Source organism: Heloderma suspectum, chromosome 6, assembly GCF_057233095.1.
Source record: "Heloderma suspectum isolate Gila_16-S chromosome 6, 16-S_ref, whole genome shotgun sequence".
NCBI lineage: Eukaryota > Metazoa > Chordata > Lepidosauria > Squamata > Helodermatidae > Heloderma > Heloderma suspectum.
Window position 1 is genome coordinate 98826255 of NC_139463.1, and position 27987 is coordinate 98854241.

A 27987-nucleotide genomic window follows, 5' to 3' on the forward strand; every position below is an offset into this window, starting at 1 on the left:
GTGCTGCCCATTTCTTTTATTGTATTTTTAAGTTTATTATTAGATTTGTTATTACAGTTTCCTCTTGCAAGGAGCCCAAGGCAGCTTACATGGTCCTCCTCCTCTCCGTGTTATCCTCACAACCACCCTGTGGGGTAGGTTAGGCTGAGTGTCAGTGACTGGCCCAGAGTCACCCAGTGAGCTTCATGGACAAGTGGGGACTAGAGTCCCAGCCCAACACTTTAACCACTGCACCACACTGTCTCTCACTGATCTGGTTTTATGTTTAACTAATTGGTTTTTAATCTGTATTTGATTATTGTTAGCTGCCTTGAGTGCTGTTTCAGCAAAAGGCAGGATATAAATTTAACAAACAAATAAGGGAAGCTGATGATATTCAGAAGGCCAGTTTTAGCTTGCTGGGGGGAGGGAGGTACATCCAGTTGCTGACCCCAACAATGCAAGATCTCCTCTGTCATCTTTTTGTTTGCTTGTTTCTAAAGGTGAGAGAGACACAACAGAAGTTTTAAAAGCATCTGCTGGTAGGAAAAACAACAACGTGTCAGACTTATCACCCAAACCAGAAACTTGTTATTTTTTTAAAAAAAACCTTAAGCAGAGAACAAAGCAACAGCAAAAGCAGAGTGATGTGAGATACATGCCACAGAAATACACCCAGTTGTCATAAGCCAATTTTAAAAAGGGGGGGAATGCAATCACCACCCCAACCAGCAAAAGAGGACAGGGTTCCTGCACCTGTAATAGTTGTGTAGAAGAGGGAATTTCAGCAAGTGTATCTTGCATGACAAGCTACTCTAACTGAAATTCACTCTTCTACACAGCCGTTACAAGGTACAGGAACCCTGCCTTCTTTTGCAGCTGGCCACACTACCCTCAACAGAGACTTCAACTAGTATACTTTCCCCTATTTCCCCCACCTGGAACTTTCTTTCTTTTTTTTTGTTTTTAAGTGATGGGTAAAGATATAGGTTCTGTACACACACACACAACCAAACCCCTGCGCCTTTGAACCGATGCTCCCCAAATATGAGATGTGGCGTACACTTGTTTGTGGAGTAGCCAATTCCAATCCGATTCAGTTACTGATCTAAAGAGACCTTATTTCAGAACACCTACTTCCTAGAGAAAGAAATTAAATAGCCACTCAAGTATCTCATCTCTGAAAACAAGCAGTGTAGTGACTGGAAACGGGGGTCATTTCCCAGTTAAACATGGAGATTGTAAGAGCCATTGTGAAACTATGGCTGGTTGGCTACTTGAAGGTAAACCGCGTGGGGAGGAGGGCAGGAGACAAATGCTTCTGCAGGATGGCAGAGAGGAAGTTACACAGTGACGGCTTATGAAAGTGTCTTCCTGCTGATCATTAGGCTAACAAGCTCTGTATTTCGTTTCAGAGAGATCTTGTTACTCCAGCCTGTTGCCAGTTCAGCGAATCGAGGATAAACGTGGGCGTTTCCATCAAGAGTCTCCAACTGACATGGCTCCAAGAGAACTTCAACAGTGTCAAGTGGGAGTATGGGAAGCCAAGTTACCGGTCCATGTTGTTTTCATCAGGTTGATTGTGGAAGCAAAGGCGCAGAAGTGTCTCGCAGAAATCCTGTTCCTCCTATTTTTAAAAATAATAATAAAAAAAGGAGAAGGAGGTCAGGCAAATTCTGATTCTTCTTGGATCATTGCAACTTGACTTGATTGCCAATATATTGTTGAAGTAATGATGCTTTTCAGTTCCAAAGCAACCAGAAATATTTGTCTCACTAACCATGTTTGCTCTCTATACTGTTTCTATTCTATCCAATGAAGAGTTCTGTATGAACTCCAAAGCTTGCATACTTGTACATTAACAGGTGAGCCCTATATACATTCCTTACACCCCACTGTGATCTCTGTAGCTACAGTCAATTCAAATGTGCTGGTATAGTCCTCTCATGGGACTGTACCATTTCAGATTGCATGGCAGGAGAAATAACTTGTCTGAACGCAGCATTTATTCATATGAATGCCCCATATCAAAAAGCTCCTTGTGACTGGTCTGCCCTTTCTGACACAATAGCCTTCCATAAGAAATTCCTCCACATACATTCTCAAAAGTGGTGGTACAGTCTCTTGAGGATTATACCAACTATCAACCTGTCAGCTCCAAATGGTGCCCTCTGGTAGCAAATATGAACAGCAAATATGAACAGCCCAGGAAAGAAGTTCTCAATGTCTGAACTGGCTGCATTTCCTTCAGAAGCCCATCAAAGTCCAGTCCCAAGTATCTTCCAGCAATCTGTATGTATGTATGTCTCTTTAAAAGTGAGACAGGACCTAAGGAGCTTACAATCTAAAATTTTACAGAGGAGACAGAGGAAGGGGGAGGAGTAAACAGAGGAAGAATGTGTATTTATTTTAGTTACACATACTTAGGTTTGCAGCACAATCTTATGCAAGTTTAAAAGGTAAAGGTAAAAGTGTCCCCAACCAGTCGTGTCTGACTCTAGGGTGTGGTGCTCATCGCTTCCGTGGTCATGTGGCCGGCATGACTGAACACCGAGGCGCACGGAACGCTATTACCTTCCCGGCCAAAGCGGTATTTATCTACTTGCAATTTCTTGCTTTCGAACTGCTAGGTTGGCAGAAGCTGGGACTGAAGACGGGAGCTTACTCCATCACACGGCACTCAGGTCTCGAACTGCTGTCCTGCCGACCTTCCGGTCTGTAGTTCAGCGTCTTAACCACTAAGCCACCGCAGCCCCATAGCTATGCATGCAAATTTACACATGCAAGTTTACTCAGAAGTAAATCCCACTGTGTTCAATGGGGCTTACTCTCAGGTAGATGTGCATAAGATTGCAGTCTCAGTTACATGGGGGTTACCTGTGTATTTAATGACTGTATTCATAACAATCTTTTTTAAAAAAAAACAACGGCTATCATTTAGTGCTCAGGTGGGCAATCTGGCAACCTCCATATGTTTTGGACTACAGCTCCGATCAGTCCCAGCCAGTACAGCCAATCTTCAGGGATTTGGGGAGCTATAGTCAAAACATCTGGAAGGCACTGGGTCTCCCTACCCCTGATTTAGAGAAAGGGATTAGGCAGGATGTGAAACCAGCTTGCCCAGAGAAAGAGACTGATTTCTCCAGTTGCAAATGTGAGAAAGTTCAGAAAAGTGAGTGACTGTTTTCCAAGAATGCCTTGCTCTTGAAGAGGCTTGAACCCGGGTGGGCAACAGAAACCCTCTTGCCTGCAGTGAGTGGAGCTGGCAGCCAAAGCTGGACTATACCCTGACATACTGGTTTTTTAGGTGCATGGAAATGTGTTTACCTATTTATTTTTATGAGCATGAGCGAGGAGTATTCGAAATAGACAACAACCTCCTCCCCACACCCACCCCACCCTGCAGCCTGGGACTCTGCTGGTCATGTGGCTAACGTTGTTTTGATTCATTTCTTCAACTGATGAGCCACCCTATAGCCAAAGCTCTCAGGTTAACATACAGTATAAAAACCACATGCAAACTATTGGTTCCTTCTGGAAAGACTTGCTAATGAACTACTCCTTTGCTGGTGTTAGAGAGGATAGATGTCGGCATTCCTCAATTAATTTTGAATTGTTTTTGTTGTTTTTTAGGATGAATTGATTCACGTTTGAGATTTGTTTATAAATTCAATAAAAACTTAAACATCCCCCCAATACAATAAAACCAATAAAACACATGAATGAGTTGGCTGTGGCTCATACCTTTGCCCAGCCCCAGCTATGCGAATGGTAGGCCACCAAAACCACCTCCTTCATTTGTTTCACGTGACAGCCATGCAGCACCCTGCGTGTAAGAATGTGACTCAGGGTCTCAAAGCGTTCTTGTCTCATCTCAGCGATTTTGTAAAGCTCAACGGGGGAAGCGGGGGCTGGGTATTTTCAAAACGACATAGTGAGGCTTGCTCTTCACTCACTACATTACGCCAATTGTTTAATTATCAAGCTTGGTGTAACCTAATTGCTATGTTGGGAGAAAACTGCTGGTTACTAACAGTAGGGGGTGGGAACTTGTCTGTTCAGAGTAAACACAACAAGAGCCATAGACACAAAACAAAATCAGCATATCTCCGGTACCTCCACTGTGGGTTGAGGTGCCATCAATATGCGGATGACACCCAGCTCTACCTCTCTTTCTAATCAAACCCAGGTGAGGCAGTGGCTGTTATGAATCAGTGTCTGGGCACAGTAATGGACTGGATGAGGGCCAATAAACAGTCTCAATCCAGACAAGACGGAGGTATCGTTAGTAGGTGGTTCGTCTGCCTGACTAAGTGATGTTCAACCTGTTGTGGAGGGGGTCGCACTCCCCCTAAAGGATCACGTTCGTAGTTTGGGGGTGCTCCTGGACCCAGAACTGTCACTTGAGGTACAGGTGGACTCGGTGGCATGGAGCACCTTTTATCAGTTTAGGCTGATATACCAACTAAGCCTTTAGCTGAACAGAGATAGCCTAGCTACAGTTATCCATGCTCTGATAACTTCTCGTCTGGATTACTGCAATGCGTTTATACGTGGGGCTGCCTTTGAAAACGGTCTGGAAACTTCTGCTGGTCCAAAATAGGGCAGCAAGATTGTTAACAGGGACTGGCCAACAAGCTCATATTACACCGGTACTTTTCCAGCTGCCAGCCCATTTCTGGGCCTGATTCAAAGTGCTGGTATTAACACTCAAGGCCCTTAACAGCTTGGGGCCAGATTATCTGAAGGATTGCCTCCTCCCATATGTGCCTGCCCAGACCTTAAGGGCATCCTCAGCGGCCCTTCTCCGTGAGCCCCTGCCAAAGGAAGTGAGGCAGGTGGAGGAGGGCTGTGGAATGAGCTCCCTAGTGAGGTTTGCCTGGCACCTACACTGTATTCCTTCCAGCACCAGGTGAATACCTTTTTATTTTCCCAGGCATTTTAGCTTTCTAGACTTTTAGCTTTGCTGTTTTAAATCTGTATTTTAAATTTTGGCATTGCTGCTAGGTTTTATTCTGGTTGTATTGTTATACTGTGGTTTTAATGTTTTATATATTTTATATAGTTTTATTGTGTGCTCTTTGGTTTTAATTTTTGTGAACCGCCCAGAGAGCTTCGGCTACTGGGCGGCATAGAAATGAAATAAATAAATACTCAAATCAAGCTCTAAGCAGGAGTCCCCAACCTTTTTGGACCCACGGGTGCATTTGGGAATTTGAGACCATGCTGTGGGCACCACCACAACATGCCTAATCAGTGGATCACTGCTTTGATGTCTACCCATGCCAATTATGGATCTTGGGCTCCGTCTTCAACAAAAACATCTGCTTTGTGTGTACTGGACTCTGCAACATCTCTTTAATACAGGATTGTCTAATGTGGCTAATTGCTGGTGGTGCAATACCGCTAATGCTTCTTTTAAACATATGTTTTGGCACTGTCCAGTAGTTGCTTCTTTTTGGGAGGAGGTTATTACACAAAGGGATTTTGTACTGGAACAGTCTTTAATATTCATTGATGTACATGCTCTTTAAAATTACCTGCTTCATGGAAATTAAGAGATGGTCAGCATAAATGATTCCCTGCACCCTTTTGACAGCTCAAAAACTGACATTACAACACTGGAAGGACTAACGCACACCTCCTATAATGCAATAGACTGAGGACCTGAGAACACTTTCAGTATTTGAATGGGTGGCATATAGATGCCAGCTTCAAATGGATATTTATTTGAATATTTGGTCCACTTTTGTTGAAACCCATGTATAGTTGCTAGAAAGTTGTAAGTGTTTCATATAAATCCATGTATGTATATTTAAAAAACGGGGGGGGGGGGGGAGATAAAAAAAATATGGGTGCCTGTGGGCACTACGTTGAGGATCCATTCACAGGCACTGTTGGAGGTGCCTGTGGGCACCATGGCACTCGTGGGTGCTGTGTTGAGGACCCCAGCTCTAAAGAGGAGGAAGGAGAGTATCAGAATGAAGCTGGGTTCCAAAACAGTCTGGGAATCTGTGGTAAGGAAGCCATCTCAAGCCTCCTGCAGGTGGGTGGGTTTATCCGCTCCATCCTTGAGCAGCAGAGATAGAAGTTACAGAGACAGAAAACAGCTAGGGCCTCATACACACAGTCTGTATTCAAAGGAAAGCCACCCTCAACCACAATGCTCTGAGGACGCCAAGCAATGTCACTCTTTCCTTGGCATAACTACGGTAAAAGTTCCATATTGCTTGCACTGGAAAAAAAACCCAAGCGTGGCAAGCGGTTCAATTTAATATAGCCTTGTAAATAAGCCTTTGTGAGCAGGTTACTGGCCTGCAAAATTTTTTTTTTAACTAGCCTACTGGGGGATGGCAGAGGAAGGACAGAAACCTCTGGCCCCCCTGCAGCAGCCCATTGGGTGCAGAGAAGGGGGCTCCCCCTCTTCCGCCAGCCCACATGGTTTCTAAGCTGGGCGCAGAGAAAAGACAAGAGCGGTCCGTCCCTTCTCCACCAGCCTGCTCATTTGCCTGCATGCTATTCTTTGTCACCCAAGCTGATCAGGCAAGATCTCCCAAGCCTGGAGTACACCGACTCGTGCCTTAAGAGGTCAATAAAAATGCCCATGCCATCTCCATGATGGCAAGCAAACAGGGCAAAGAGACAATGTGAAGCGTAACAAGGTCCCTCCTTCCCAAGAAGCAAGCAAAGCTGCATGGGTTTCATAATCTGCAGGCTGGGGTGGAACTTGGCCTTCCAAATCCCAGCTTCTCTTCTTTCAGCTTTCTTGAGCTTTCCTTTCCTTTAAAAGAAGATTTCCAGCCCTTGTTGTAGAGAAAAGTTTGAACACGTCCTCATGCCTTGCCCTCCCAATCATCACCCACCCCTTTGATCAAAACTGGAAAATTACAGAGGAAGGATCATTTTGGCTTACCTGGAATTCGTCCTGATCCTTTAGTAGCTTGCATCGCTCTTTCAAGAGTTCCTCGAGTGCTAATTCTGGCTCTTGACACTCTTGTACACCTTGAGGAAAGTCTGTTACCAGGCTGGGGGGGGGGGGGGAGGTCACACAGCGGAAAGGAAGTGGAAATTAAAGGTGGACAACTGGGACTTGCAACAAAATGCTGCAGTGTATCCTCACACCCTAGCACGAGCACTCCTGTTCAGGGTGCCTGCCAGGCATGCCCTCCTCTGGGATACTCTGTTCCATCTCTTCATCTCAGCCTTTTCCTTTCCAATGGACACTAAACCTTCCAGAGCTACTGAGCATGCTCAGCCCTCACTAGGCTGTTTTTTTTGTAGGGAGTTTCCCTCTTAAGTTTTATGATTTAAACCATATTTGTACTTCTACAAACCTTGGGGTTCCTCCAGCATGCAGATACCTCCCCGTTTCTCAGTGGCCCCATTTTGGCTACACAGCCATCAACACTCACCGTCAGAGTTTGCAAACAAAGGGAGTGAAAAGGAAAGTCTTACCCTCTCTGGGGAAACTGGGTTGAAGGATGCTCAGGCCATGATCACTCCCTGCATCCCTTTGCCTATCACTACAAAGCTCTCCTCCCCAGAGACACAAGAATGGCAATTCCAAGTGTGTTTCCTACTTCATGCAACTAGCCCTCCAACCTCCACAGCACCCCATAGATCCAGGCACTAATTCTCTGCATCCCACTCCTGATTACCTGCACAACGCCCCCAACACATGCTCATGAAAAGTGCTGTGTTCAGACCGGATCAGGGCCACCAGTTGCTGGACCATCCCCATGGAACACAGAGTCTCTGTAGGGGGGGAAAAAAAAGGGGAAAGCATAACCCCTCAAGTGAAGCTGAAGAAAGGCATGCCTACTTGTGGGAAGAAAACCGTGCCACACTGCCTAGCTAGAAATAGCAAACTCTCCTCTAATGTGGCACTTCTGAAACGGTGTTGTCCTCAGCCTCCTTAAATCAACTTGGTTGATAAAGACCTATTCTGGGGAGAGACTCAGTTGGTGGGAAATGGCTAAACCCACTGTGTGTCTCCACAACTATCCCACAAACAAAGGAATCGTTTTCCCCACGGCAGCTTTCCAAGTTCTAAGATTGTTTTATTCACAAACTAGGGGCGGGCCCGGCTTTGCATGGGTTAGAATAGCCCTTAGTCTGATACAGTAAAGGCTTCAAGCAAAGTTATGCAGCTCTCAGAGCTGGACACAACGTGTCCACCCCGTCTAAGGGAAGGCATGCCCGCTGGGTCCCCTAAACATGGCCCCTGCCACGGTGCACCCCTACAGTTCCCCAAGGGATGGGTCTGTGCACTCCATTCCCCTGATGGGGGCTGGCACAGCAAGGCAGAGGAGGCAGGTGTATAACTGTCCCTCGGCCTACTAATCTCCCATGGCTTCCAACTGTATCGACTGCAAATCTATGCACTGATTAGGGGAGTCGGCCTCAAGTGGCTGAAGAAGTTACTGCAGGCTTCAACCACACGGACACATTAAAATTAATTAATGCATTTAAAAAACCAAACAATCCTGAGGTGCACACCCTGGAGCTGCCCTTAGTATGCATGCCAAGTTTCAGGTGTCTAGGTTTCACGGTCCTCGTGCTATGGTGTTGGACAGACAGAGAGACACACTTCCTCCTTTATTATTATAGTCTTCTAGCCAGTTGGTGTTGCAGGCAACAGTAAGAGGGTCAGTGAGGTATGGTGATTAATGTTGAACTTTGGCTGGGGAGAACAGAGTTCAATTCTCCATTCAGTCATGAAACTCTAACTGAATGGTCTTGGCCAGTCACTCCCTCAGTCGAACTTACCTCACAGAGTGGCTGTGAATAAAGTTCCTCCCTGACCTCAGTGGAGGAACGGTTGGATACAAATGTGAACAAATAAGGCGGTAAACTGTGTGTGTGTTGCCTGGTGCGGCGGCTAGGGCTAACCCCGAGCCTGCATCTAATGACCTCCATCAAGCTCCCCTAACAGCCACTCACAATCCTGGAGAATCCCACAAGGCAGCTCCCTGTGTGTGCTACAAATAGTCTCCCTGAGGCCTAGTCCATTCCAGCAGCAGAACTAAGTGGTAGAATCTTGAGGTAGCTGAGCAGACCATATCACTGAATAGACTATACCACTTTAGACTGTAGGTGGGGGAATCACAGCTTTGAAAATTCACACAAAAAGGCCCTACCTGCAAGCAGAAAACTAGCACACAGGGAATGGTATGGGCAAGAACCTGTGACCCTGGTATGTGTGCACTTTACTTGTAGGGGGAGTGTGTGTGTGAGCATTAAAAATGGCATTCCCCCTCCTTTTACCACTTCATTCTCTCGTAGTTCAGTGGCAGAACAGAGGCTCTGTATGCAAAAGGACCCAGGTTCAATCCCCAGGATCTCCAGTTAAAAGGGGCCAAGGTAGCAGGTGATGGGAAAAACCTCTGCCAGACTCTGGAGAGCTGCTGCCAATCAGAGTAAACATTATTGGGCTAGATGGACCAACAGTCTGACCCAGTGTAAAGCAGCTCCCTATAATTCCTATGTGCAGGCCAAGCCTGAGGGAGGCCAGTGGCTCCTGTGAGCCATTGCACAGCACAATCCTGTGCATGTCTACTCAAAAGTAAGAACCACCGAGTACGATGGGCCATACTCCCAGCTAAGTGTGTATAGCAGCCTTCCCCAACCTGGTGACCTCCAGATGATTTGGACTTCAGCTCCATTCAGCCCCAGCCAGCATGGCCAATGATCAGGAATGCTGGGAGCTGCAGCCCATAACATCTGGAGGGCACCAGGTTGGGGAAAGCAGGTGGATAGGATTGGGTCTGCCATCAATGAGTTAAAAGCCAGGAGTCCTAAGCATTATTTGGAAGTTCTGAAGAAATCAATTGCCCATGATAATGAGAAGGATCTCAGAACGTGCTGGGAACTATAAACACTGACGCAGCTGTTTTTTGTTTTGTACAGGGTTGCAGCCAAAGTCAATCAGCAAGTGGGTACACTGGGATTGTTTCTCTTCAGAACTAGACACACCTGTAAGATCATAGGAACATAGGAAGCTGCTTTATACTGAGTCAGACCACTGGACCATCTAGCCCAGTATTGTCAACACTGACTGGCAGCAGCTCTCAAGGGTTTCAGGCAGGATTCTTTCCTTGCCTGACTTGGAGAAGCCAGGGATTGAACCTGGGACCTCCTGCATACAAAGCATGTGCTCTATCACACTGAGCTAAGATGTAAGCCTTTACATTTGCACCCTTTTTTTTTAATCTTTTATGAATAAAAGGTGCCGGTGAGATGCTTCTTGGCTCATGCTGTGACTGGCCAAGGACACAGCCTAATTCTTAGGTTATAGGGGTAACTCAATGTCAGGATGTCATGCACCACTACAGTGAGAGAACTTTCAGCTGTCATGATCATAGAGAGGAAGGCACCAGAGCAGCTAGGGCATCCAAGATATGATGTGAAGGATGAGGTGGCCATGATGGAGGCAATGGAGAATTAAGTAGTTATAAGGAGCGGGCAAGTGAAGAGCCTAATATTACTGCGCTTTGGGGGAATGGTATCAACCAGGCTCCAAAGCAAGAACCCACAAAGGAACCCACATACATGAATGAACGAACACACACACACACAGTGAACAAAAGCAGTAAGTGATTCTCACCTTTTTGCTCTGGGTGGTTTATGAGAAGGTTCTGTAGGAGGAAGGCAGATTTCACTTTCAGCTTCTGCACATTACTCTGCATGGCCCTCATGAGCACCGAGAACCCATCAAGACGTAGGAATTGCTGCAGGCCAGCTTCTTGGGCTCTTACCAAGCCTGGAAGCACAGAGAGAGAGAGAGGGAGAGAGGGAGAGAGAGAGAGCATGAGCCAACATGGTTCAAAATCAGTCAGCGAGGCCCCATGGGCAGAGTGTTGGTCCTAGGTGCCTTGATTCACTTCCCACCTCAGAGATCAGACTTCAGGATGGGATAGGCTGGCCGGCACAACTTCTGACTGGACCAAGAAGTGAACCACTAAGAATAATGAACCAATAATGACACTACCATACACACAAGAATGGGGAGGATCAACACTAATATTCCAACAATGCCACATAAAATGTCAATTGGGCAAAACAGTAATAAAATAATAGTAATAGTAGCAATCATCATTATTATTATAATAATTATTATATTCCCTTTTGTTTCCTTGCCTGCAGCCATGGAGCTCCGGGAAGATGAGTGTTACCCGACTTTATCCTCACAATGACCCTGCAAGGTAGGTTAGGCTGACTAGTCCAAGGTCACCTTCAATGTGTTTCCTGGCTGAATGGGGATTTGAACTCTGATTTCTCCAGCCAAAGTCCAACACCAATTCCAGGGTCCCAAAATACACATTCACAACAGTCAAGGGCTCAGTTCTGAAGGTTCCAAGGTGTCTATCAGAAGCTTGCGCCAGGAATCTACAGAAGTGAACTGCAGAACTTAAAAAGAAAAATCTGTTGAACCACTGTCTCTTAATACAGTTACACCCTGTGGCTGCTCCTAGGCGTAAGTGCAGCATGCAATCCATCTCTCTCTGCAGCCAGTGACAAAACTCCCATGGATTGGTTGTTTGGGGGTTGTTTTTGTCATTGTATTTGTTTCGGTATGATTTTAGCTGCTTTCACCTTCCTTTTAGAAGGAAAAAAGCAGAATACAGACATTAAAATGAGCAATTTCAACAGCACCAGTTTACACCCATCTACAGGAGGAGAACCCTCCTGTAGATGGGTGTAAAACCATTAAGCAGGGGGTTGGACTTGATGGCCTTGCAGGCCCTTTCCAACCCTACTATTCTATGACCCTGGGGTCGTTAAGATCCCCCATGTCCAGAACGGAGGCTTTAGCTCTCTTCCTTTGTAACGTAACAAAATAGTAAGCCCATTGCTAATGGAAGGACTTTATTATCTCAGGGGGCCAGAACAGATGTGACATGGAAAATCCATGACTGATTCCTCCCTTTTGCCTCAAACATCTTAAAGCAGTTGCATAGGGTGGAGTCCTGTATTTGATTACAGGAGCAGTGCTAACTCTTCCCCCACTGCACCATTTTCCCTACATTAATTGCTGCCACCTGATATGTTGTTTATTCTGCTGGTGGGGAGTGGGACAGAAATACAGGAATTTAAATTTGGTCTGCTTCAGGACTAACAGAGGCGGTGGCCGAAACACAGACCTCCTGCATCACACCTTAGTCTTGGCCTCCACTCCCCAGTGAGTCAAGCATCCCCACACTCACAGGAGACAGCAAAGAGCGCCTTGATCCGGACGGCCTCACTGGGATCGTGGTCCAGCAGCCGCAACAGCTTCCGCATGCAGCCCAGCGCAAGGGCCTGCTCCTGCACCTTGGGCACATTCTGGGCACAGGTGCCCACCAGGTGGGCTGCTCGCCAGCGCAGTTCCTGCTCCTCGTGTTCCAAGTACCGGTGTGCCAGCAGCCGCATGCCCTCCAGTTTGCAGAAGTCTGGAAGAAGAGAGGATGGGAAAACATAATGCAGGCAGTCCAGTGTAATGGGTAAGATACCTTGCAACCGTCTGGTCCCCCGAATGCTGCAATTGTGGCCCACTGGGGTTAGGAAGGGCATTTCTTGACCTTCCACCATATAATCTTTGGTTTTCCTGACACGCCATCCTTTGGGCATCAGGGTCTTGCCAGATGTGGTTCGGGGGACTTTGTAGCATGGAGAAGCACCCAATTATATATCCCTTGGGAGGTGCTGATGGATGGATTTTGCTGATGCTCAGGGTCAGAGTGATCATCATATGGAGGGTGGGGGACAGGGATTTTTGGATAGGTGAGTGACCTTGGACTGATCCCCCACAACCCAATTACTTTCTCTGTAGCACACAGCCTGGCTTGCTTGCATGAGTCATTCCAAGCTATTTACTAAGTAAGCACTTTTCTGGCAGCACACACACACTCTGCCTGGAGCATGCTACAGTTTGAAGTAGGGAGGCTGATCAGGTGGCGCATAGCAGTGGGGATGTCTTGAGGCAACAGGGTGGATACCTTTAGCTCCATGACCCTGGTTGTGAGTATATTTGGCTGGGGTGGAGCTTGAGGGAATCTGGCCTGATGTAAAAGAAGTCTTTAAAGGCTTGCATTGGCAACAGTGACTCTTGAGTCCTTAAGAAGTGTCAGCAAGCATTCTTCTGAAAACCCCAAAGTAAATATTAGTATTCACTTTTGTACAAAATATCCCTTGAATAAATTACTTGTTTAATAGTTCATTTCATCTCTAGTGGTGGTGCCCATCTCACGCCTAAACCTCTTATACTAATCTTCTAGGAGGTTCTAAAGTATTCGGAGGGAGCAATCCCACGGCCGCTAGCCAGTGGCTAGACGGTCACAGGATAGGCCAGTTCCCAGGAACCAACCTCCACCCCCTCCCGTGCTGCCTCATGGGCAGCGTGGAATGGCCCCGTGCTCCGCAGAGAAACGTGGAGTGGCAAAACTGGGGCGTTCCTGGGGGCGTGTCAGGGCGGGGAAGTCAGAAATGCTGGTGCGACACATCCTACGTGTCATCCAGCTGCCACTTCCCGCACTCTGAGGTCCCATGGCTAGACAACCGAAATCGCCTGTCCAGCTGTAAATGCAGGGCAGCAGAAGTGCGGAGGGGACAATCCCCTCCGTGCTTCTCCTGCCCTGCACTGGATAGGCGGTCGCCTCCGAGTTCAGAGGCGGCCGCCTATCCCGATAGGATTGCGCCCTAAGAGAATTGGTGGCAGTGGAAAAGGGTCAGTATGTGGAACTCTTGAGTTATAGTGGCAGAGAGTTCCTTCTGCCCTGAAATTTAAGCATTTGCTAAAAAATAAGAAACCCTGTATTGCCCAGTGAAGGGGCAGTTTCTCCATAGGTGGTGTCATTGCTCGGAGAGAAAGTCCCTGATACGCACACACAAAAATGTGGTCGATTCCATACCTGCAGCGTTATCCAGGTTTTCACACAACTCTGCCAGAATGTCTAAGGCACCCTCTCTGCGGTCAAGGTCTGAATGTGCTTCCTCTGAACTTTCCCCACGTTCTGCTCCAGGGGTTGAAGCTTCCAGTAGTCGCAGACATTCCTTCATTTGTTCTACCTCATCCATTTGCCCTCGGAATGCCTCAACCATCGCCTCCTGTAACCACTGCCTCCGCTGGAGATCAGGCATTGGAGACGGTGGAGTGAAGAAGGGGAAAGAAAAGAAAATAAGTCAGGAATTTTCCATCACACACACATACTTCCTTTTCCTGCCAAGAGCTCACTCCCCTGTCATAAAAAGGATCCAAATGTTGGCTTCTGGCCGCCGGTATCAGATCCGTCTCCTCTCCTAGAGGACCCAGGAGTCCTGCTTATCAATATCTGTCACCCCAGCCCCTGTACAAGCCTGTGGAGGTAGGACAAGTTGTGCTTGCCTTTGGGCCCCCCTCATCTAGAACCGGCAACTTTAGTGATTGGCCCAAACTGTACTTTCAATAGCATATCAATGCTCAGACATTAGCATTTGATGTTGCCTTATCTCCTTGCCCTGAAAAAAACTTCAACCTGCTGATTTGTGCATACCAAGCTGCTGTTGAAGGCACAGGAGCAGTCCAGGTAGGTATTTTTCTGGCTAGCTAGCAACCCTAAACTCATCCCAGGTTGCCTCTACTGATATTGGTTTGGTTCTGGGATCTACCTTCTGTGAAAGGGCTCCTTTTCATGGAAGACCCCTCTGCCTGATGTTTGGGGATCCCCACACAACACTGCTCACCCCATTCAGCAGGGTCTCTTCACTTTCTGTACAGCATTTCCAGGGGGCAGAAGGGGATGCCATGGAAAGGAGGGGGCAGAGAAGTCCACTTCCATCATCACAGTTGTTCCAGTGTAAATCTGGATCCAACCCATATTATAGAACCTCATCTCTTGTTTTTCCGCCTCCAAAATGGAGGTGGCCCAAAGCAGCTCACATAATAATAAAACACCACAAACACAACCACCACCAGATAGATAGATAGATAGATAGATAGATATTAATCTATCTATCTATCTATCTATCTATCTATACACACACACTTTGATTTTTTATATGAATGAAAACAATAAAATACAAACGCGACAATAAAACTGGGAGACCTAAAGAGCTAAAACTAAAGAACAGCCAGGAGTAAACAAAAATAACAAAAAGAAAGACGCTTAGGAAGCAGACAAATGAAAGGCTGGAAAAGAACCATTCCACCACCACTGTGAAGGCTCCTCCTCGTCCAACTGTCACCACCAGCAGCCATTCCAGTGAGTTATACAGAGGAGGGAGATAAGAGGGGAAAGCAGGGCCATTCTACCAGCCCTGTTGACATTTTTGTCCTCTTCCCTCACCATCCCTTTTTCTCTGCGTGTTGTGTCTTTCTAAACTGTAATTCCATGGGCAGGGCCTGTCTGGTTCAATGACTGCATGCAAGCTGTTCTGGGAGCCTTTCTGGCTAAGGACTGGGATAAAAATACTTTAAATAAAGTAGTCTTCAAGCAGCAATGGAACACCAGCGAAGTAGGAGATAACCACACTTCCCAGCACAGGGCATCCCACATACTGGAAACACAACTTAATTGAGGGACATGGAGAAGGGCCTTATTAGATTACCTCAGAAAGTGAGCAGAAATGGTTAAGATCAGCCTCTGGGGTTCTGCTCCAGGTCTCATTACCTTCTGAGGCGAGGTGGATGATGAGAGAAGACAGGGCCCGTCTCTGGAATTCTCTCGCCTTGAGAAGTGTACCTATGGTGCCATCCTTGTTTTCTCTATGGTGAAAACTTTTTTTTATCTGCTGAGGCCTTTGAAGCACCTGAGGTTTCATGCTGGCGTTCTATCCTATTTTATTGCTTTGCCATGTCTTTCTTGTTCTACTGTGATTTTTTAAAATGATACATTGTTTTAAAACTGTAAATTTATTATTTTATTGTACGACGCTTTGAGGCACTGGTGAAGAGTGGCCTATAAATATTTGGAATCAATAAATAAATATGGGGGAAGCATTCCTTTAGGTACACGGTTCTAAGCCACTTAAGGCTTTAAAAGGTGTTAACCAGTACCATGAATTACACCAAGAAACGGACTGGCAGTCAGTGCAACTAATATAGCACCGCCCTCTCAGGCTCAGCTTCTTGCATGCAGAATAGGAGCAACAGCGATTCCACTGGGTTGAACCCAACAAAGACAGTATCTTTGTCAATCATGATATCCTTCTGGGTAAGCTGTCTGGGTTGGGTGCCTGAGGCTGGGTGTTGCAATAGTTCCACTCCTACTTGGATGACTGATTCCAGAAGACAGAGCTGGGGGATTATTGTTCTATCCAATGGCAGTTGTGTATGAGGCTCCACAGGGCTATATTTTATCCCCCATGTTCTTTATCATCTACATGAGACCACTTGGGACAGGTTATCTGGAGATATGAGCCAAGGTGTCATCAATATGACACCCAGCTCTTTCTTCTTTTCATTGAATCCAAGTGAGTCAGTGGATGTTCTGAATCAGTGCCTGGGTGTGGTAATGGACTGGATGAAGGCCAGTAAATTCAGACTCAGTCCAGACAAGCCAGAGGTACTGTTAGTGGGTGGTTTGTCTAGTCAGCTGAATGGTGTTCAACCCTGTTTTGGAGTGGGTTGCACTCCCCATAAGGCACAGATGCAAGAAGTGCGGCATGTGGGCTACAGGCAGCCCCCCAAGTTTTGTCCAGTGGCCCCCAGACCACCAGCATCTGCTGCCACCAGAAAAGTGGGGAAAGGAGGAAAAAAACTCTCTAGAAACATGCTCTAGGGTTCCTGCTATAGAAGCCTCATTCCTAGAATGTCCCTGGAGCATCCTAGGAAGCATTGCTTGAAGGTTCCTGCCAGCTTCCTAGGACCCCCTGGGGATATTCTAGCAATGAGGCTTCTATGGCAAGAACTATGGAGCATGTTCCTAGAGTTTTTTCCTCCTCTTTTTTTATTTGGCAATTGGGTTGGAGTGGCTGGGAGGAGGGAGGGAAGGGCAACACCTTGATGTGACATGGAATAGATGCTGCTGCTGCAAGACCAAGATCTGTTACTGCTGGGGTGAGAGAGAATATGAGCCCCCAACCCACCCCCCGGAGACACCCGATGTGGCCCTCAGGGCTGAAAAAGCTGTGCACCCCTGCCCTAAAAGATCGGGTTCATAATTTCAGGGTGCTCTTTTGAGCCAGCATTGTCATTGGAGGCACAGGTAGACTCAGTAATGCAGAGTGCCTTTTATCAACTTACGCTGATAGACCAACCACAACCCTATCTGGACAGAGATAACCTAGCTACAATTATCCTCGCTCTGGTAACTTCTCATTCGGATTACTGCAATGCATTATACATGGGGCTGCCTTTGAAAACAGTCCAGAGACTTCAGCCGGTCCAAAATAGGACAGCGAGCTTGTTAACAGGAACTGGCCGATACGATTATATTACGCCGCTGCTTTATGATCTGCACTAGCTTCCAATCTGTTTCTGGGCCCAATTCAAAGTCCTGGTTTAAACATTAAAGCCATTAGGGGCTTGGGGTGAGGTTACCTGAAAGATCATCTCCTCATATATACATACATATGCACACACCTGCCTGGACCCTAAATTAATCTTCAAAGGCCCTTCTTTGGGTATGCCTACCAAATGAAGTGAGGCAGGTCGCTCCTAGGGAGAAGGCCCTTTCAGTGGTAGCATCCTGGTTACAGAATGCCCTCCCCAGGAAAGCTTGCCTGGTGCCTACATCATGGCCTTTTCAGTTCCAGGTGAAGACTTTCCCCAGGCTTTTCAGGTTTAATAACATGTTTTAAAATCTTGAGCACTGTTGTTGGTTTCATTTTTTAATGCTATTTAACTTGTTTTTAATTTTATGTTTGTTTTGTATTTCTATACTGTATAGTTTCAACACCCCCAAATACACACACACACACCACCCAGACAACCTGTTAAGGGCTATAAAAAAATGCAGTTAATAATATTAAAAAAAACCTTTGCAAGTCTGTGTTAGGGGGAATGTCCAGAATTTAACAAATGTGAATGCTGACAACCCCAGATAAATTTTGTTAATGACCAGAAACTGAGAGATGCTAATGAAAGCTGACAGTCACCAAAACAGCAGGGGTGTGTGTATATAGTTATATTTATATCCTGTCTTTCCACTAAAAAATAGTGCTGAAAGCAGCTAACACAGATAACAATTATAACACATAAAAACACATGACTTGAAACACAATTAAAACATGTCAATTAAAAACACATCAACAAGAAATAAGCAGCACCCACCAGATTAAAACCTACTTCAACGAACAAGTCATCTTAAAGCCAAAAGCCTCAGTTCAAAGCTAACACTCCCAGCTTAGTTAATTTGGATTCAAGTCTTTGGGTTTCTATTTTCTCTGTAAAGGAAGTTTCTCTGTGAGTTCACCTCTGGGATCTCTTCTACATTCCCAGTAAATGTCTAATATATTTAGTCATCAATTAGTGTCCAAGTGCTGGGCAGTTGAAGGCACTATAAAGGGCGCTATATCTATGTTTTTGTTTTCATGACAGTCTCAAAATTCATCTGGGATGGTAAGACAATGAGAAAGTTATGTGAACCTCCAGGATTTCCCCTTTTATGAATTTCAGAAGCACGTCTGGCCACAGCCATCATTTCCCAGATTTTATTAATCCAGGATGAACCTGAGCACTTTCACCATCCTGCTCCTACAGTTTTGTCACTAGAAAGAAAACGGCAAAGCAAAGTGAGCGTACAGTGTGAGTGGACAGTCTCCTCCATGCTGTAACATCTCTAACAGGCAACTCCCAACGTTCCAGCGCATTATGGATGGGCCCAGGTATTGAACCAAGGATTGGGCCATGCAGATGAAGAGACGGAGCAATGCAAATACGAGCAGGCTTAGTTCTGAGCAGTCACCAGGAGCAGGAGCAAATTCAGCTCCCAAGTACAATTCTTCACTTTTGTCCCGTAAGAGTGAACAGCTGCTCTTCACTTCTAAGGAAGTAGAATGCTGAGCATGGGGGTACCACTGCAGCGAGGAGAAACTTTGCTGGCCATCAGTGACAAGGATTCTGCAAGTAATGCAGTTGGTGGTTGGGCACATAGCATGCCTACCTGGCCCCTATGCACTGAATTCTGCCAGAGGTCCCTACAGTATACAAACCCTCACTCCCTTGCCCCTCTGCCCCCCCACCTCTCCCTCCACCCACACCCCCACACAGTGCCAACATATTGGAGGTGTTTTGCTGGGATGCATTGTAAACCTCAGCAGTAGTAATGCGTTAGCGCTATTCTCTTGCAACCTTTTAGCACAGGGATGGGCAACTTGAGGCCCTCCAGATGTTTTGGCCTACAACACTCATCAGTCCTAGCTAACGTAACTAATGGTGAAGGATGATGGGAGCTGTGGGCCAAGACACATGGAGGGCCATAAGTTGCCCACCCCTGTTTTAGCACAAGCACACGTTCCAACACTATGGGACTCAGTGGTAGAGCACATGATTTGCATGCAGAAAGTCCCAGGTTCAAGCCACGGAATCTCCAGGCGAGGCTCGGAAAGTCTCCTATCTGTAACTTTGGAGAGGTACTGGACAGCATTGGGATGGACCAGGAGTGGGGAAGTGTTTCAACCCCAGGATGTGGATTGACTCCAGGGACACCGCCCCTCCAGGGCTGGATGATGGATGTCAGGAAGCTTTCCCCTTAAGCCCCACCCCTTCCTCTGAAGCCCCCACCCTCTGATGTTATCAGAAAGGCATCATCCGACGGGGCTGGGAAGAGAAGCTACTGTGCTGAGCAGGGAACGCCCACAGGGAGATCTGGCCAGCAGGGTCTGGGATTTCCCCATCCCTGGGCTAGACAGAGCAGGGGCCTGACTCTGTGTAGGGCAGCTTCATATATTCAAACCTATCCTGCTAAACAAACCTGTATTTATTTAAAATACTTCCATCCTGCCTTTTGGACTTATACTTCCCAAGGTGTCTTGCAAAAAATTGTCTCTAAAAACAATACTGTAATAAAAACTAGGCAACTGAAACAGATGATCCCTAAGCAGAGTATAGCAAAATCCAGAACAGAAGCAGCCACTTGAAATCAGTAAAATACCATTCAACGTGGGTAAAAAGTACACTCCCTACCTCGCCCCTAGTGAAGTAGGCAGTAGTTAAAAAGATTTGAGAAGAGTTCCCCAACTGGGGCGCCACCACAGAAAAGTCCCTGTCTCTGGAAGCCACCCACCTAACTTCCAAAGATGGGAGCACTGGGTGGAAACTAGAGGTAGGTGCTAGGAGAGGGGGGTTCCAGCTGTCAAATAATCTCTACAGAGACATGAAGCTGGGTCCCACTTTTACTAGCTTTCCAGTGCCAGGTGAAGACAATTTTATCCTCCTAAGCCTTTAATGCATGACCAATTTTACTCACACTGTTTCCCTGCAGCTACTGCTCCTTGTACAGCCATTTTATTGCTTTGTGATTCATTAACCTTTTATTGTTTTCATACGAAGTGAATTGTTGAACTTGCACAAGTTCATTGTCAGCTGCCTTGGAAGTTTAGGGATAGGAAACTTAAAAAAAAAATCTCACACACCAATTGGGCAGGTTCATCTGTTCATATTTATGGGAGTTGTTTTTAGACTAGTCCTCTAATCTTAATCTTTACACACGGGACCTGCAACAAAACGTTGCAGTGTGGACCTGCTATTAGGATTCCAGCCACTCCATTCCCTCACCAGTTTTCCATTTCCTCCCTTGCTCCCTCAACCTCCCTCCCCGCCCCCCACCCGCAATCTGTCAGTATTCAGTAACCAATGAGCATGCTCAGCCCTCATGTGGCTATTATGGGAATTCCCTTAGATTTTTTTCTTAAATAGATTTTGTACTTCTATGTACTTTAGGCATTTCCCAAACCTGTCAATATCTCACTCTTGTGTATGGGGGGCTCTGGTTTAGCTACATAAGCAAATAACAGCCTAAACATTGGAAATAGAGACTGCATTTTGTCATTTAGCTTGGGTATTACAGATTGCTTCTGTTTGAACACATGTGTAATTTTTATTGTACGCTGCAAAGAGTTCTGCAAATCAGAAAGACCACAACAATAACAACAAAAACACAGAGAGAATAATTTGACCCTGCTTCCTCTTCTACTTCTTACGTAACCTGCCCTGTCCTTTACTAGAAAGTCTTGGTACTCAGCATCCCCAGTCAACTCTACATATAGCCCGTGAGGATACCACTTCCAAGTCTGCAATGAGAGCCCTCCCATCTCAATCCCTAGGTCTAACATTGGATCTCACTACCCTCCCCACCCCTAGTGAGCCAAGCTTTGTACCTCATCAGACATGGGCTCCGTCGGAGCAGGCTCTGCGTTGCCTGCAGTGACCGCCATCTGCAGCAAGCCCTGGAGATTGTGGGGATGTTCACGTGGAGGCTGGTTTCCATCAGCACCTCCTTCAGCCATGATTGGGGAGAGTGTTTCCAGTCAGGAGGAAATTCACAAAACTTAAAGGAAAAGCAGAAGAGAGGGATGAGCCCAAGGGAGAACCCAGGAGTCAGCCAATCTCCTCAAGTTCATCTAGTCCCTCCTGCACAGAAAACCCAGGTCTGTCTCAGTTCCAGCTCCTCCTTTGGGTAAACACAATTGTTTGTAGTTGTGAGACCTGCAGCGAAGTGTTGCAGCACAGAGCACTCCTGTTCAGGGTTCCAGCCAGCCATGCCTTCTTTCAGAATACTCCATTGCTCCACCCGTTTAAACCCCGCCCCACACAACAACCAGTCAACATTCCGTGGCCACTAATGCTAAGTGGACCATTATTGGGACTGTTTCTCTAAAGATTTCTTTGTACTTCTACAAACCATGGGTTTCCCCCAAGCCTGCTGATACCTCCCTATTGTGCATGGATGGTGCCATCATAGCTACATAAAGGTCTGGCACTCGGAGAATCAAGGGCAAAGTCTGAGCAACCACAAATTGTGGACTCCTACATTTATACCCCCTTCATGGATCACTGCCTTGCTGTGGCGAAGGGGCTTGCGTAACTCAGTGAAGCCATAAGCTATGCTGTGCAGGGCCACCCAAGACTGATGGGTCATGGCAGAGAGTTCTGACAAAATGTGGTCCACTGGAGAAGGAAATGGCAACCCACTCCAGTATTCCTGCCAAGAAAACCCCATGGAACGTATCACAAGGCTAAAAGAGATGATGCCGGAAGATGAGCCCCTCAGGTCAGAAGGTGTCCAATATACTACTGGGGAAGAGCAGAGGGAATTTCCAAGTAACGCCAGAAAGAGTGAAGCGGCTGGGCCAAAGCCGAAAGGACACTCAGCTGTGGATGTGTCTGGTGGTGAAAAGAAAATCCGATGCTGTAAAGAACAATATTGTTTAGAAACCTGGAATGTAAGATCAATGAATCAAGGTAAGCTGGAGGTGGTCAAATCTTGCAAAGATGGCAAGATTGAACATCGACATCTTGGGAATCAGCGAACTACAATGGACAAGCATGGGCGAATTTAAGTCAGGTGGCCATTATATCTACTACTGTGGGCAAGAATCCCTTAGAAGAAATGGAGTAGCACTCATAGTCAACAAAAGGGTGGGAAAAGCAGTACTGGGGTACAATCTCAAAAACAATAGAATGATCTCAGTATGAATCCAAGGCAAACCATTCAGCATCACAGTAATTCAAGTCTATGCCCCAACCACTGAGGCTGAAGAAGCTGAGGTTGATCGGTTCTATGAAGACCTACAACACCTTCTAGAACTAACACCAAAAAAAGATGTCCTCTTCATCATAGGGGATTGGAATGCTAAAGTAGGAAGTCAAGAAATCACCGGGATAACAGGCAAGCATGGCCTTGGTGTACAAAATGAAGCAGGACAAAGGCTAATAGAGTTTTGCCAAGAGAACATGCTGATCATAGCAAACACTCGTTTCCAACAGCACAAGAGGCAACTCTACACATGGACATCACCAGATGGTCAATATCGAAATCAGACTGATTATGTCCTTTGCAGCCAAAGATGGAGAAGCTCTATACAGTCAGTAAAAACAAGACCTGGAGCTGACTGTGGCTCAGATCATGAGCTTCTTGTTGCAAAATTTCGGCTTAAATTGAAAAACGTAGGGAAAACCACTAAACCGTTCAGGAATGACCTAAATCATATCCCTGATGAATATACAGTGGAGGTGAGGAATAGATTTCAGGGATTAGACCTGATAGACAGAGTGCCTGAGGAACTATGGACAGAGGTCCGTAACATTGTTCAGGAGGCAGCAACGAAATCCATCCCAAAGAAAAAGAAATGCAAGAAAGCCAAGTGGCTGTCTGATGAGGCTTTACAAGTAGCTGAGGAAAGAAGGGAAGCGAAAACCAAGGGAGAAAGGGGAAGAGATACCCAACTGAATGCAGAGTTCCAGAGAATAGCAAGGAGAAACAAGAAGGCCTTCTTAAATGAACAATGCAAAGAAATCGAGGAAAACAATAGAATGGGAAAGACTAGAGATCTCTTCAAGAAAATCAGAGATCTCAAGGGAATGTTTTGTGCAAAGACGGGCATGATAAAGGACAAAGAAGGCAGGGACCTAATAGAAGCAGGTGAGATTAAGAAGAGGTGGAAAGAATACACAGAAGAACTATACAGGAAAGAATGTCCCTGATAGCCATGATAGTGCGGTCACTGAACTTGAGCTGGACATCCTAGAGAGTGAAGTCAAGTGGACTTAGGAAGCATTACTGACAACAAAGCTAGCAGAGATGACAGTATTCCAGCTGAGCTATTTAAGATCCTAAAAGATGATGCTGTTAAAGTGCTGCACTCAATATGCCAACAAATTTGGAACACTCAACAATGGCCACAAGACTGGAAAAGGTCAGTTTACATTCCAATTCCAAATAAGGGCAATGCCAAAGAGTGCTCAAACTACCGTACAATTGTGCTCATTTCAAATCGCCAACATTCACTGGATCATGGAGAAAGCAAGAGAATTCCAGAAAAAGGTCTATTTCTGCTTCATTGACTACGCTAAAGCCTTTGATTGTGTGGATCACAACAAACTCTGGCAAATTCTTAAAGTGATGGGAGTACCAGACCACCTTACCTGTCTCCTGAGAAACCTGTACGAGGGTCAAGAAGCAACAGTAAGAACCAGACATGGAACAACTGATTGGTTCAAAATTGGGAAAGGGGTACGACAAGGCTGTATATTGTCGCCCTGTTTATTTAATTTATATGCAGAGTACATCATGAGAAACGCCGGGTTGGATGAATCACAGGTCAGAATTAAGACTGCCAGGCGAATGATCAACAACCTCAGATATGCAGACGATACCACCCTAATGGCAGAAAGCGAAGAGGATCTAAAGAGCCTCTTGTTTAGGGTGAAAGTGGAGAGTGCAAAAGCTGGTTTGAAACTCAACATTAAAAAAACGAAGATCATGGCACCTGGCCCCATCACTTCCTGGCCTATAGAAGGGGAAGAAATGGAAGCAGTGACAAATTTTTTTTTCTTGGGCTCCAAGATCACCGCAGACAGTGACTGTAGCCATGAAATTAAAAGACGCTTGATCCTTGGGAGGAAAGCTATGGCAAACCTAGACAGCATAGTAAGAAGCAGAGACATCACCTTGCTGACAAAGGTTCGCATAATCAAAGCTATGGTTTTCCCAGTAGCAACGGATGACTGTGAGAGCTGGACTATACGGAAGGCTGAGCACCGAAGAATCGATGCTTTCAAACTGTGGTGCTGGAGAAGACTCTTATGAGTCCCCTGGATTGCAAGGAGGTCCAATCAGTCAATCCTAAAGGAAATCAACCCTGACTGCTCATTGGAAGGACAGACACTGAAGCTCAAATATTTTGGCTACCTAATGCGAAGAGAAAAGTCACTGGAAAAGACCCTGATGCTGGGAAAGATCAAAGGCAAAAGGAGGGGACGGCAGGGGATGAGATGGCTAGATAGCATCACCGATGCAACGAGTACGGACTTGAGCACACTCCGGGAGAGAGCGCAGGACAGGAAGGCCTGGCGTGCTATGGTCACGAAGAGTTGGACATGACTGAACGACTGAACAACACATTTATATAGTACTACCAATGCACGTGGCACTTTTTAAGCCTCAGAACAAAAGGACAGGAGCTTCAAATCTAAAATTCATTTATTCATTGATTGATTACTACATTTACATCCTGCCTATTTTCCTCCAAGAAGCCCCAGGAGGCATACATGATGATCCTCCTCTGCATTTTATCCTCAGAACAACCCTGTGAGGTAGGTTAGGCTGAGATTCAGTGAGTGACCCAAAGTCACCCAGTGAGCTTCATGGCCAAGTGGGACTAGAATCCAGAACTCACACATCCCAGTCCAACACTCTAACCACTACACCACACTGGCACTCAAATTCAAGGACACAGAGGGAAGGTGGAATATGAAGGCAAGTGTAAACACTATGGAGAAAGCAGTCCTATTGCCCCTAGACAGTGTCTGGGTGGCCATAGGATAGCTTGGATCCCTGGCTCCGAGGTCAGAGACAGCGCTCTGACCTCAGACCCAGGAGCCCAAGCTGCCTGCCCAGCCCTCCTGCCCCCTTGCAGCCAGTGCGGAGAGAACTGCGCCAGCTGCCTCTCCAAGGATGCTTTTGCGACCTCAGCAATGCCTCAGCTTGACAAGTGAAAAAGCCCATCTAGCTGAAATGCAGAGTAGGAGGAGCACAGAGGCGAAGATCACCTTCGCTGCTCCTCCCGCTCTGCACAGGATACCCATCAGCCTCCAAGTTCAGAGGCTGACGGGCATCTGGATAGGACTGCACCCTAAGTTATCTAAAAGGCCCATCTTCTAACTTTACAGTGCTGGGAGAACCCAGGTGTTCTAGTTACCTTTTCTCCAGTAGATGTCAGCTGAAGGGCTTACCAAAGGCTTTGGGGATCTTCTTCACTGGGAAGATGGCTTGGGAGAGGACACTGCCCCCAAGGAAAAAGGAAGACAAGTCTGTAAGGAATACAAGTCTGTAAGGAATACAGAAGAATCAGAAAGTTAAAAACTAAGTTGGGTGAGAAGAATTCGTTTGGAAAATGTGCATCTCGAGCCACTCACAAAAACAAATCCATTTGACATACATCAGTAAGGACCTCTTAACACCACTGAACCGCCCTGCTGGGTTTACAACCAAGGTAGTTAACAAGCAGTAAAAAAGGTGGATATTTTCCCCATCCTTTCCAGGCATGCTTCTCCTTCCTCTAAGGAGCTCAGGGTTACGTAGCTGGCTTGCCCCGAATTCACCCTCATCATAACCTTGTGAGGTAGGTTAGCCTGAAGGAGTTCTGACTGGTTCGTGATCACCCAGTGAGCATCACAGCCCAGCTAAGATTTGAACGCCAGTGCCTCCATTTCTAGGCCAACACTCTAACCACCACACAGGCTTACATGTCAAATGTGGATTGCCGTAGTCCACACTGGTGATTGCAAGCTCTCAACAAAGGCCAGTAATCATTAAGGATTCACTTATCATGGGTTAGAAGTGTATGCTTTTATGTATAGTTTGTGGACTCCCTGGTAAAACAGCCTGGCCCCACAATCAAGGGGGAAATAGGCAACATTTCAGCCTACGCTGAAAAGCCGGGTGGTGCAGTGGTCTGAATGTCAGGCTAGGACGTGAGAGACCCAGGTTCAAATCCCTACCCAGCCATGAAGCTTACTGGTTGGCCTTGGATTAGTCACTCACTCCTAGCCTAATCTACTTCGAAGGGCTGTTGAAAGGCTAAAATGGGGATGGGAAACAGCCACATATATCACCCTGAGTTCTTCAAATGAAGGACAGGATAAAAATGTACTAAGTAAACTAATAAATAATACACCAACCCCAGTTTTCTATTACAGGCAGAGTAAGTTACTTTTATTCTTGCCCCCACCTTCTGATCCTCCTTTCAAGCATCTCCAGCACCCTTTTCCCACTTCCAACTCCAAAAGCTGATAGGGCTGCAACCTCTCTGGTCCCCCTCCTCTGCTGGCACAGCACAGTGGCTAAGAGCCTAAGCCATGAATCTGGAAGTCCCCGGTTCGAATTTCACCTCTGCCATGAACACACTAGGGGGCCTTAGGTAGGCCAAACCCTCTCTCTCAGCCTCAGTCCCCTCCATCTGCTATATAGGGGAGAATAATACCAACCTACCTTACAGGGTTGCGATAAAGATTACAACTAGATAAGGAGCAACACAAAGCACCCTCAACATTCAAAAGCGCTAAACAAGTGTAACAAGGATAACTTCACAGCAGTCTCTTGAAGCGCAAAAATGGGAGCGAGCGAGGCTTTTCCTAGCTGGGAGGAATGGGAAAAACTTCCCCCTGCTGGAGGCAGGTAACAAGGTCTTTCTTCAAACAGTAAAGGTGCAATCCTGGGAATGCTGGCAATTGTAGGGCTTTTTTCTGTCTATAGCGGCATGGGACTGCGCCCTAAACGGCCTTCTGAGAGGGGAAAACGCAGCTCCTGGTGCGTAGTCCCCCCCCCCCACACACACACACAGCACCACCACTGGGTCCGTCTTTTCCAGCATCTAACTAACTTGGGAACTGAGCAGCCCCTAGTAGGGCTTGGCTGGCCCAAGGACTGGCAACCCCACCGTCTCCCCTAGCCCACTGTTTTCTCCCAGCCTCCTCCCTTCCTACACCCCACTTTATCCATGCTTATGTCTGCCCCCACCATCCTCTGCTCCCTCGGGGGGTGAGGGACAGCTCTCCCCCAAGGGGCTCCCTAACAGCCTTGCCCTCCAGATCGATGGCTGGGGGATGCTGGGAGTTGTAGTCAAACACATCTGGAGGGCAAGGCTGTTGGGGAGCCCCGTGGGGGAGGGCGTTAACAGGGAGAGCTCCCCCCGTAGCCCCCAGTCCCCGCCCTTTCTTCTCCTCCTGCTACCGCGTGGCTCTGCCCGCCTCCTTCTCCCCGACGCACCCCTCTCCCCCGAACCTCCGCTGTAGCTGCCGCCGACCCGCGCTCACCCCTGCGAAGGCCACGCGCCGCTCCTCCCCGACGCAGCTTCTGGAAGCGGCCATGTGCAACCACGTGCCGAGGC

The 27987-nt window shown here is 46.8% G+C and overlaps 1 protein-coding gene across 8 annotated transcripts; it reads right to left on the reverse strand.

Annotated features, from left to right (window-relative positions):
* Positions 1-29: 29 nt before the first annotated feature.
* HSPBP1 (HSPA (Hsp70) binding protein 1) lies at positions 30-27987 on the reverse strand. 8 transcript variants are annotated; one of them, XM_084805525.1, is made up of 9 exons: positions 27914-27987; positions 25798-25909; positions 21256-21425; positions 13869-14082; positions 12186-12410; positions 10586-10741; positions 7638-7734; positions 6893-7004; positions 30-1606 (listed from the first exon to the last, which is right to left on the reverse strand). In XM_084805525.1, the coding sequence occupies exons 3-9, from the start codon at positions 21382-21384 to the stop codon at positions 1529-1531; spliced, it is 1011 nt and encodes a 336-aa protein (XP_084661651.1). In that variant the 5' UTR covers positions 21385-21425; positions 25798-25909; positions 27914-27987; the 3' UTR covers positions 30-1528. The 8 variants fall into 8 exon arrangements, with proteins under 8 accessions (XP_084661651.1, XP_084661652.1, XP_084661648.1 ...); XM_084805526.1 differs by having other exon boundaries at positions 25832-25926; XM_084805522.1 differs by having other exon boundaries at positions 25798-25926.

What these genes read in the sequence shown, in the direction of transcription:
- HSPBP1 (XM_084805525.1), bottom strand. Translation starts at nt 21,384, where the DNA reads ATGGCTGAAGGAGGTGCTGATGGAAACCAGCCTCCACGTGAACATCCC. An exon ending in GTGTTGGGGGCGTTGTGCAG is followed by an intron (nt 7,005 to 7,637) that starts GTAATCAGGAGT and finishes CCCCCCCCCCAG; the next exon opens with CCTGGTAACAGACTTTCCTC. An exon ending in AGGATCAGGACGAATTCCAG is followed by an intron (nt 1,607 to 6,892) that starts GTAAGCCAAAAT and finishes TTTTAAAAATAG; the next exon opens with GAGGAACAGGATTTCTGCGA.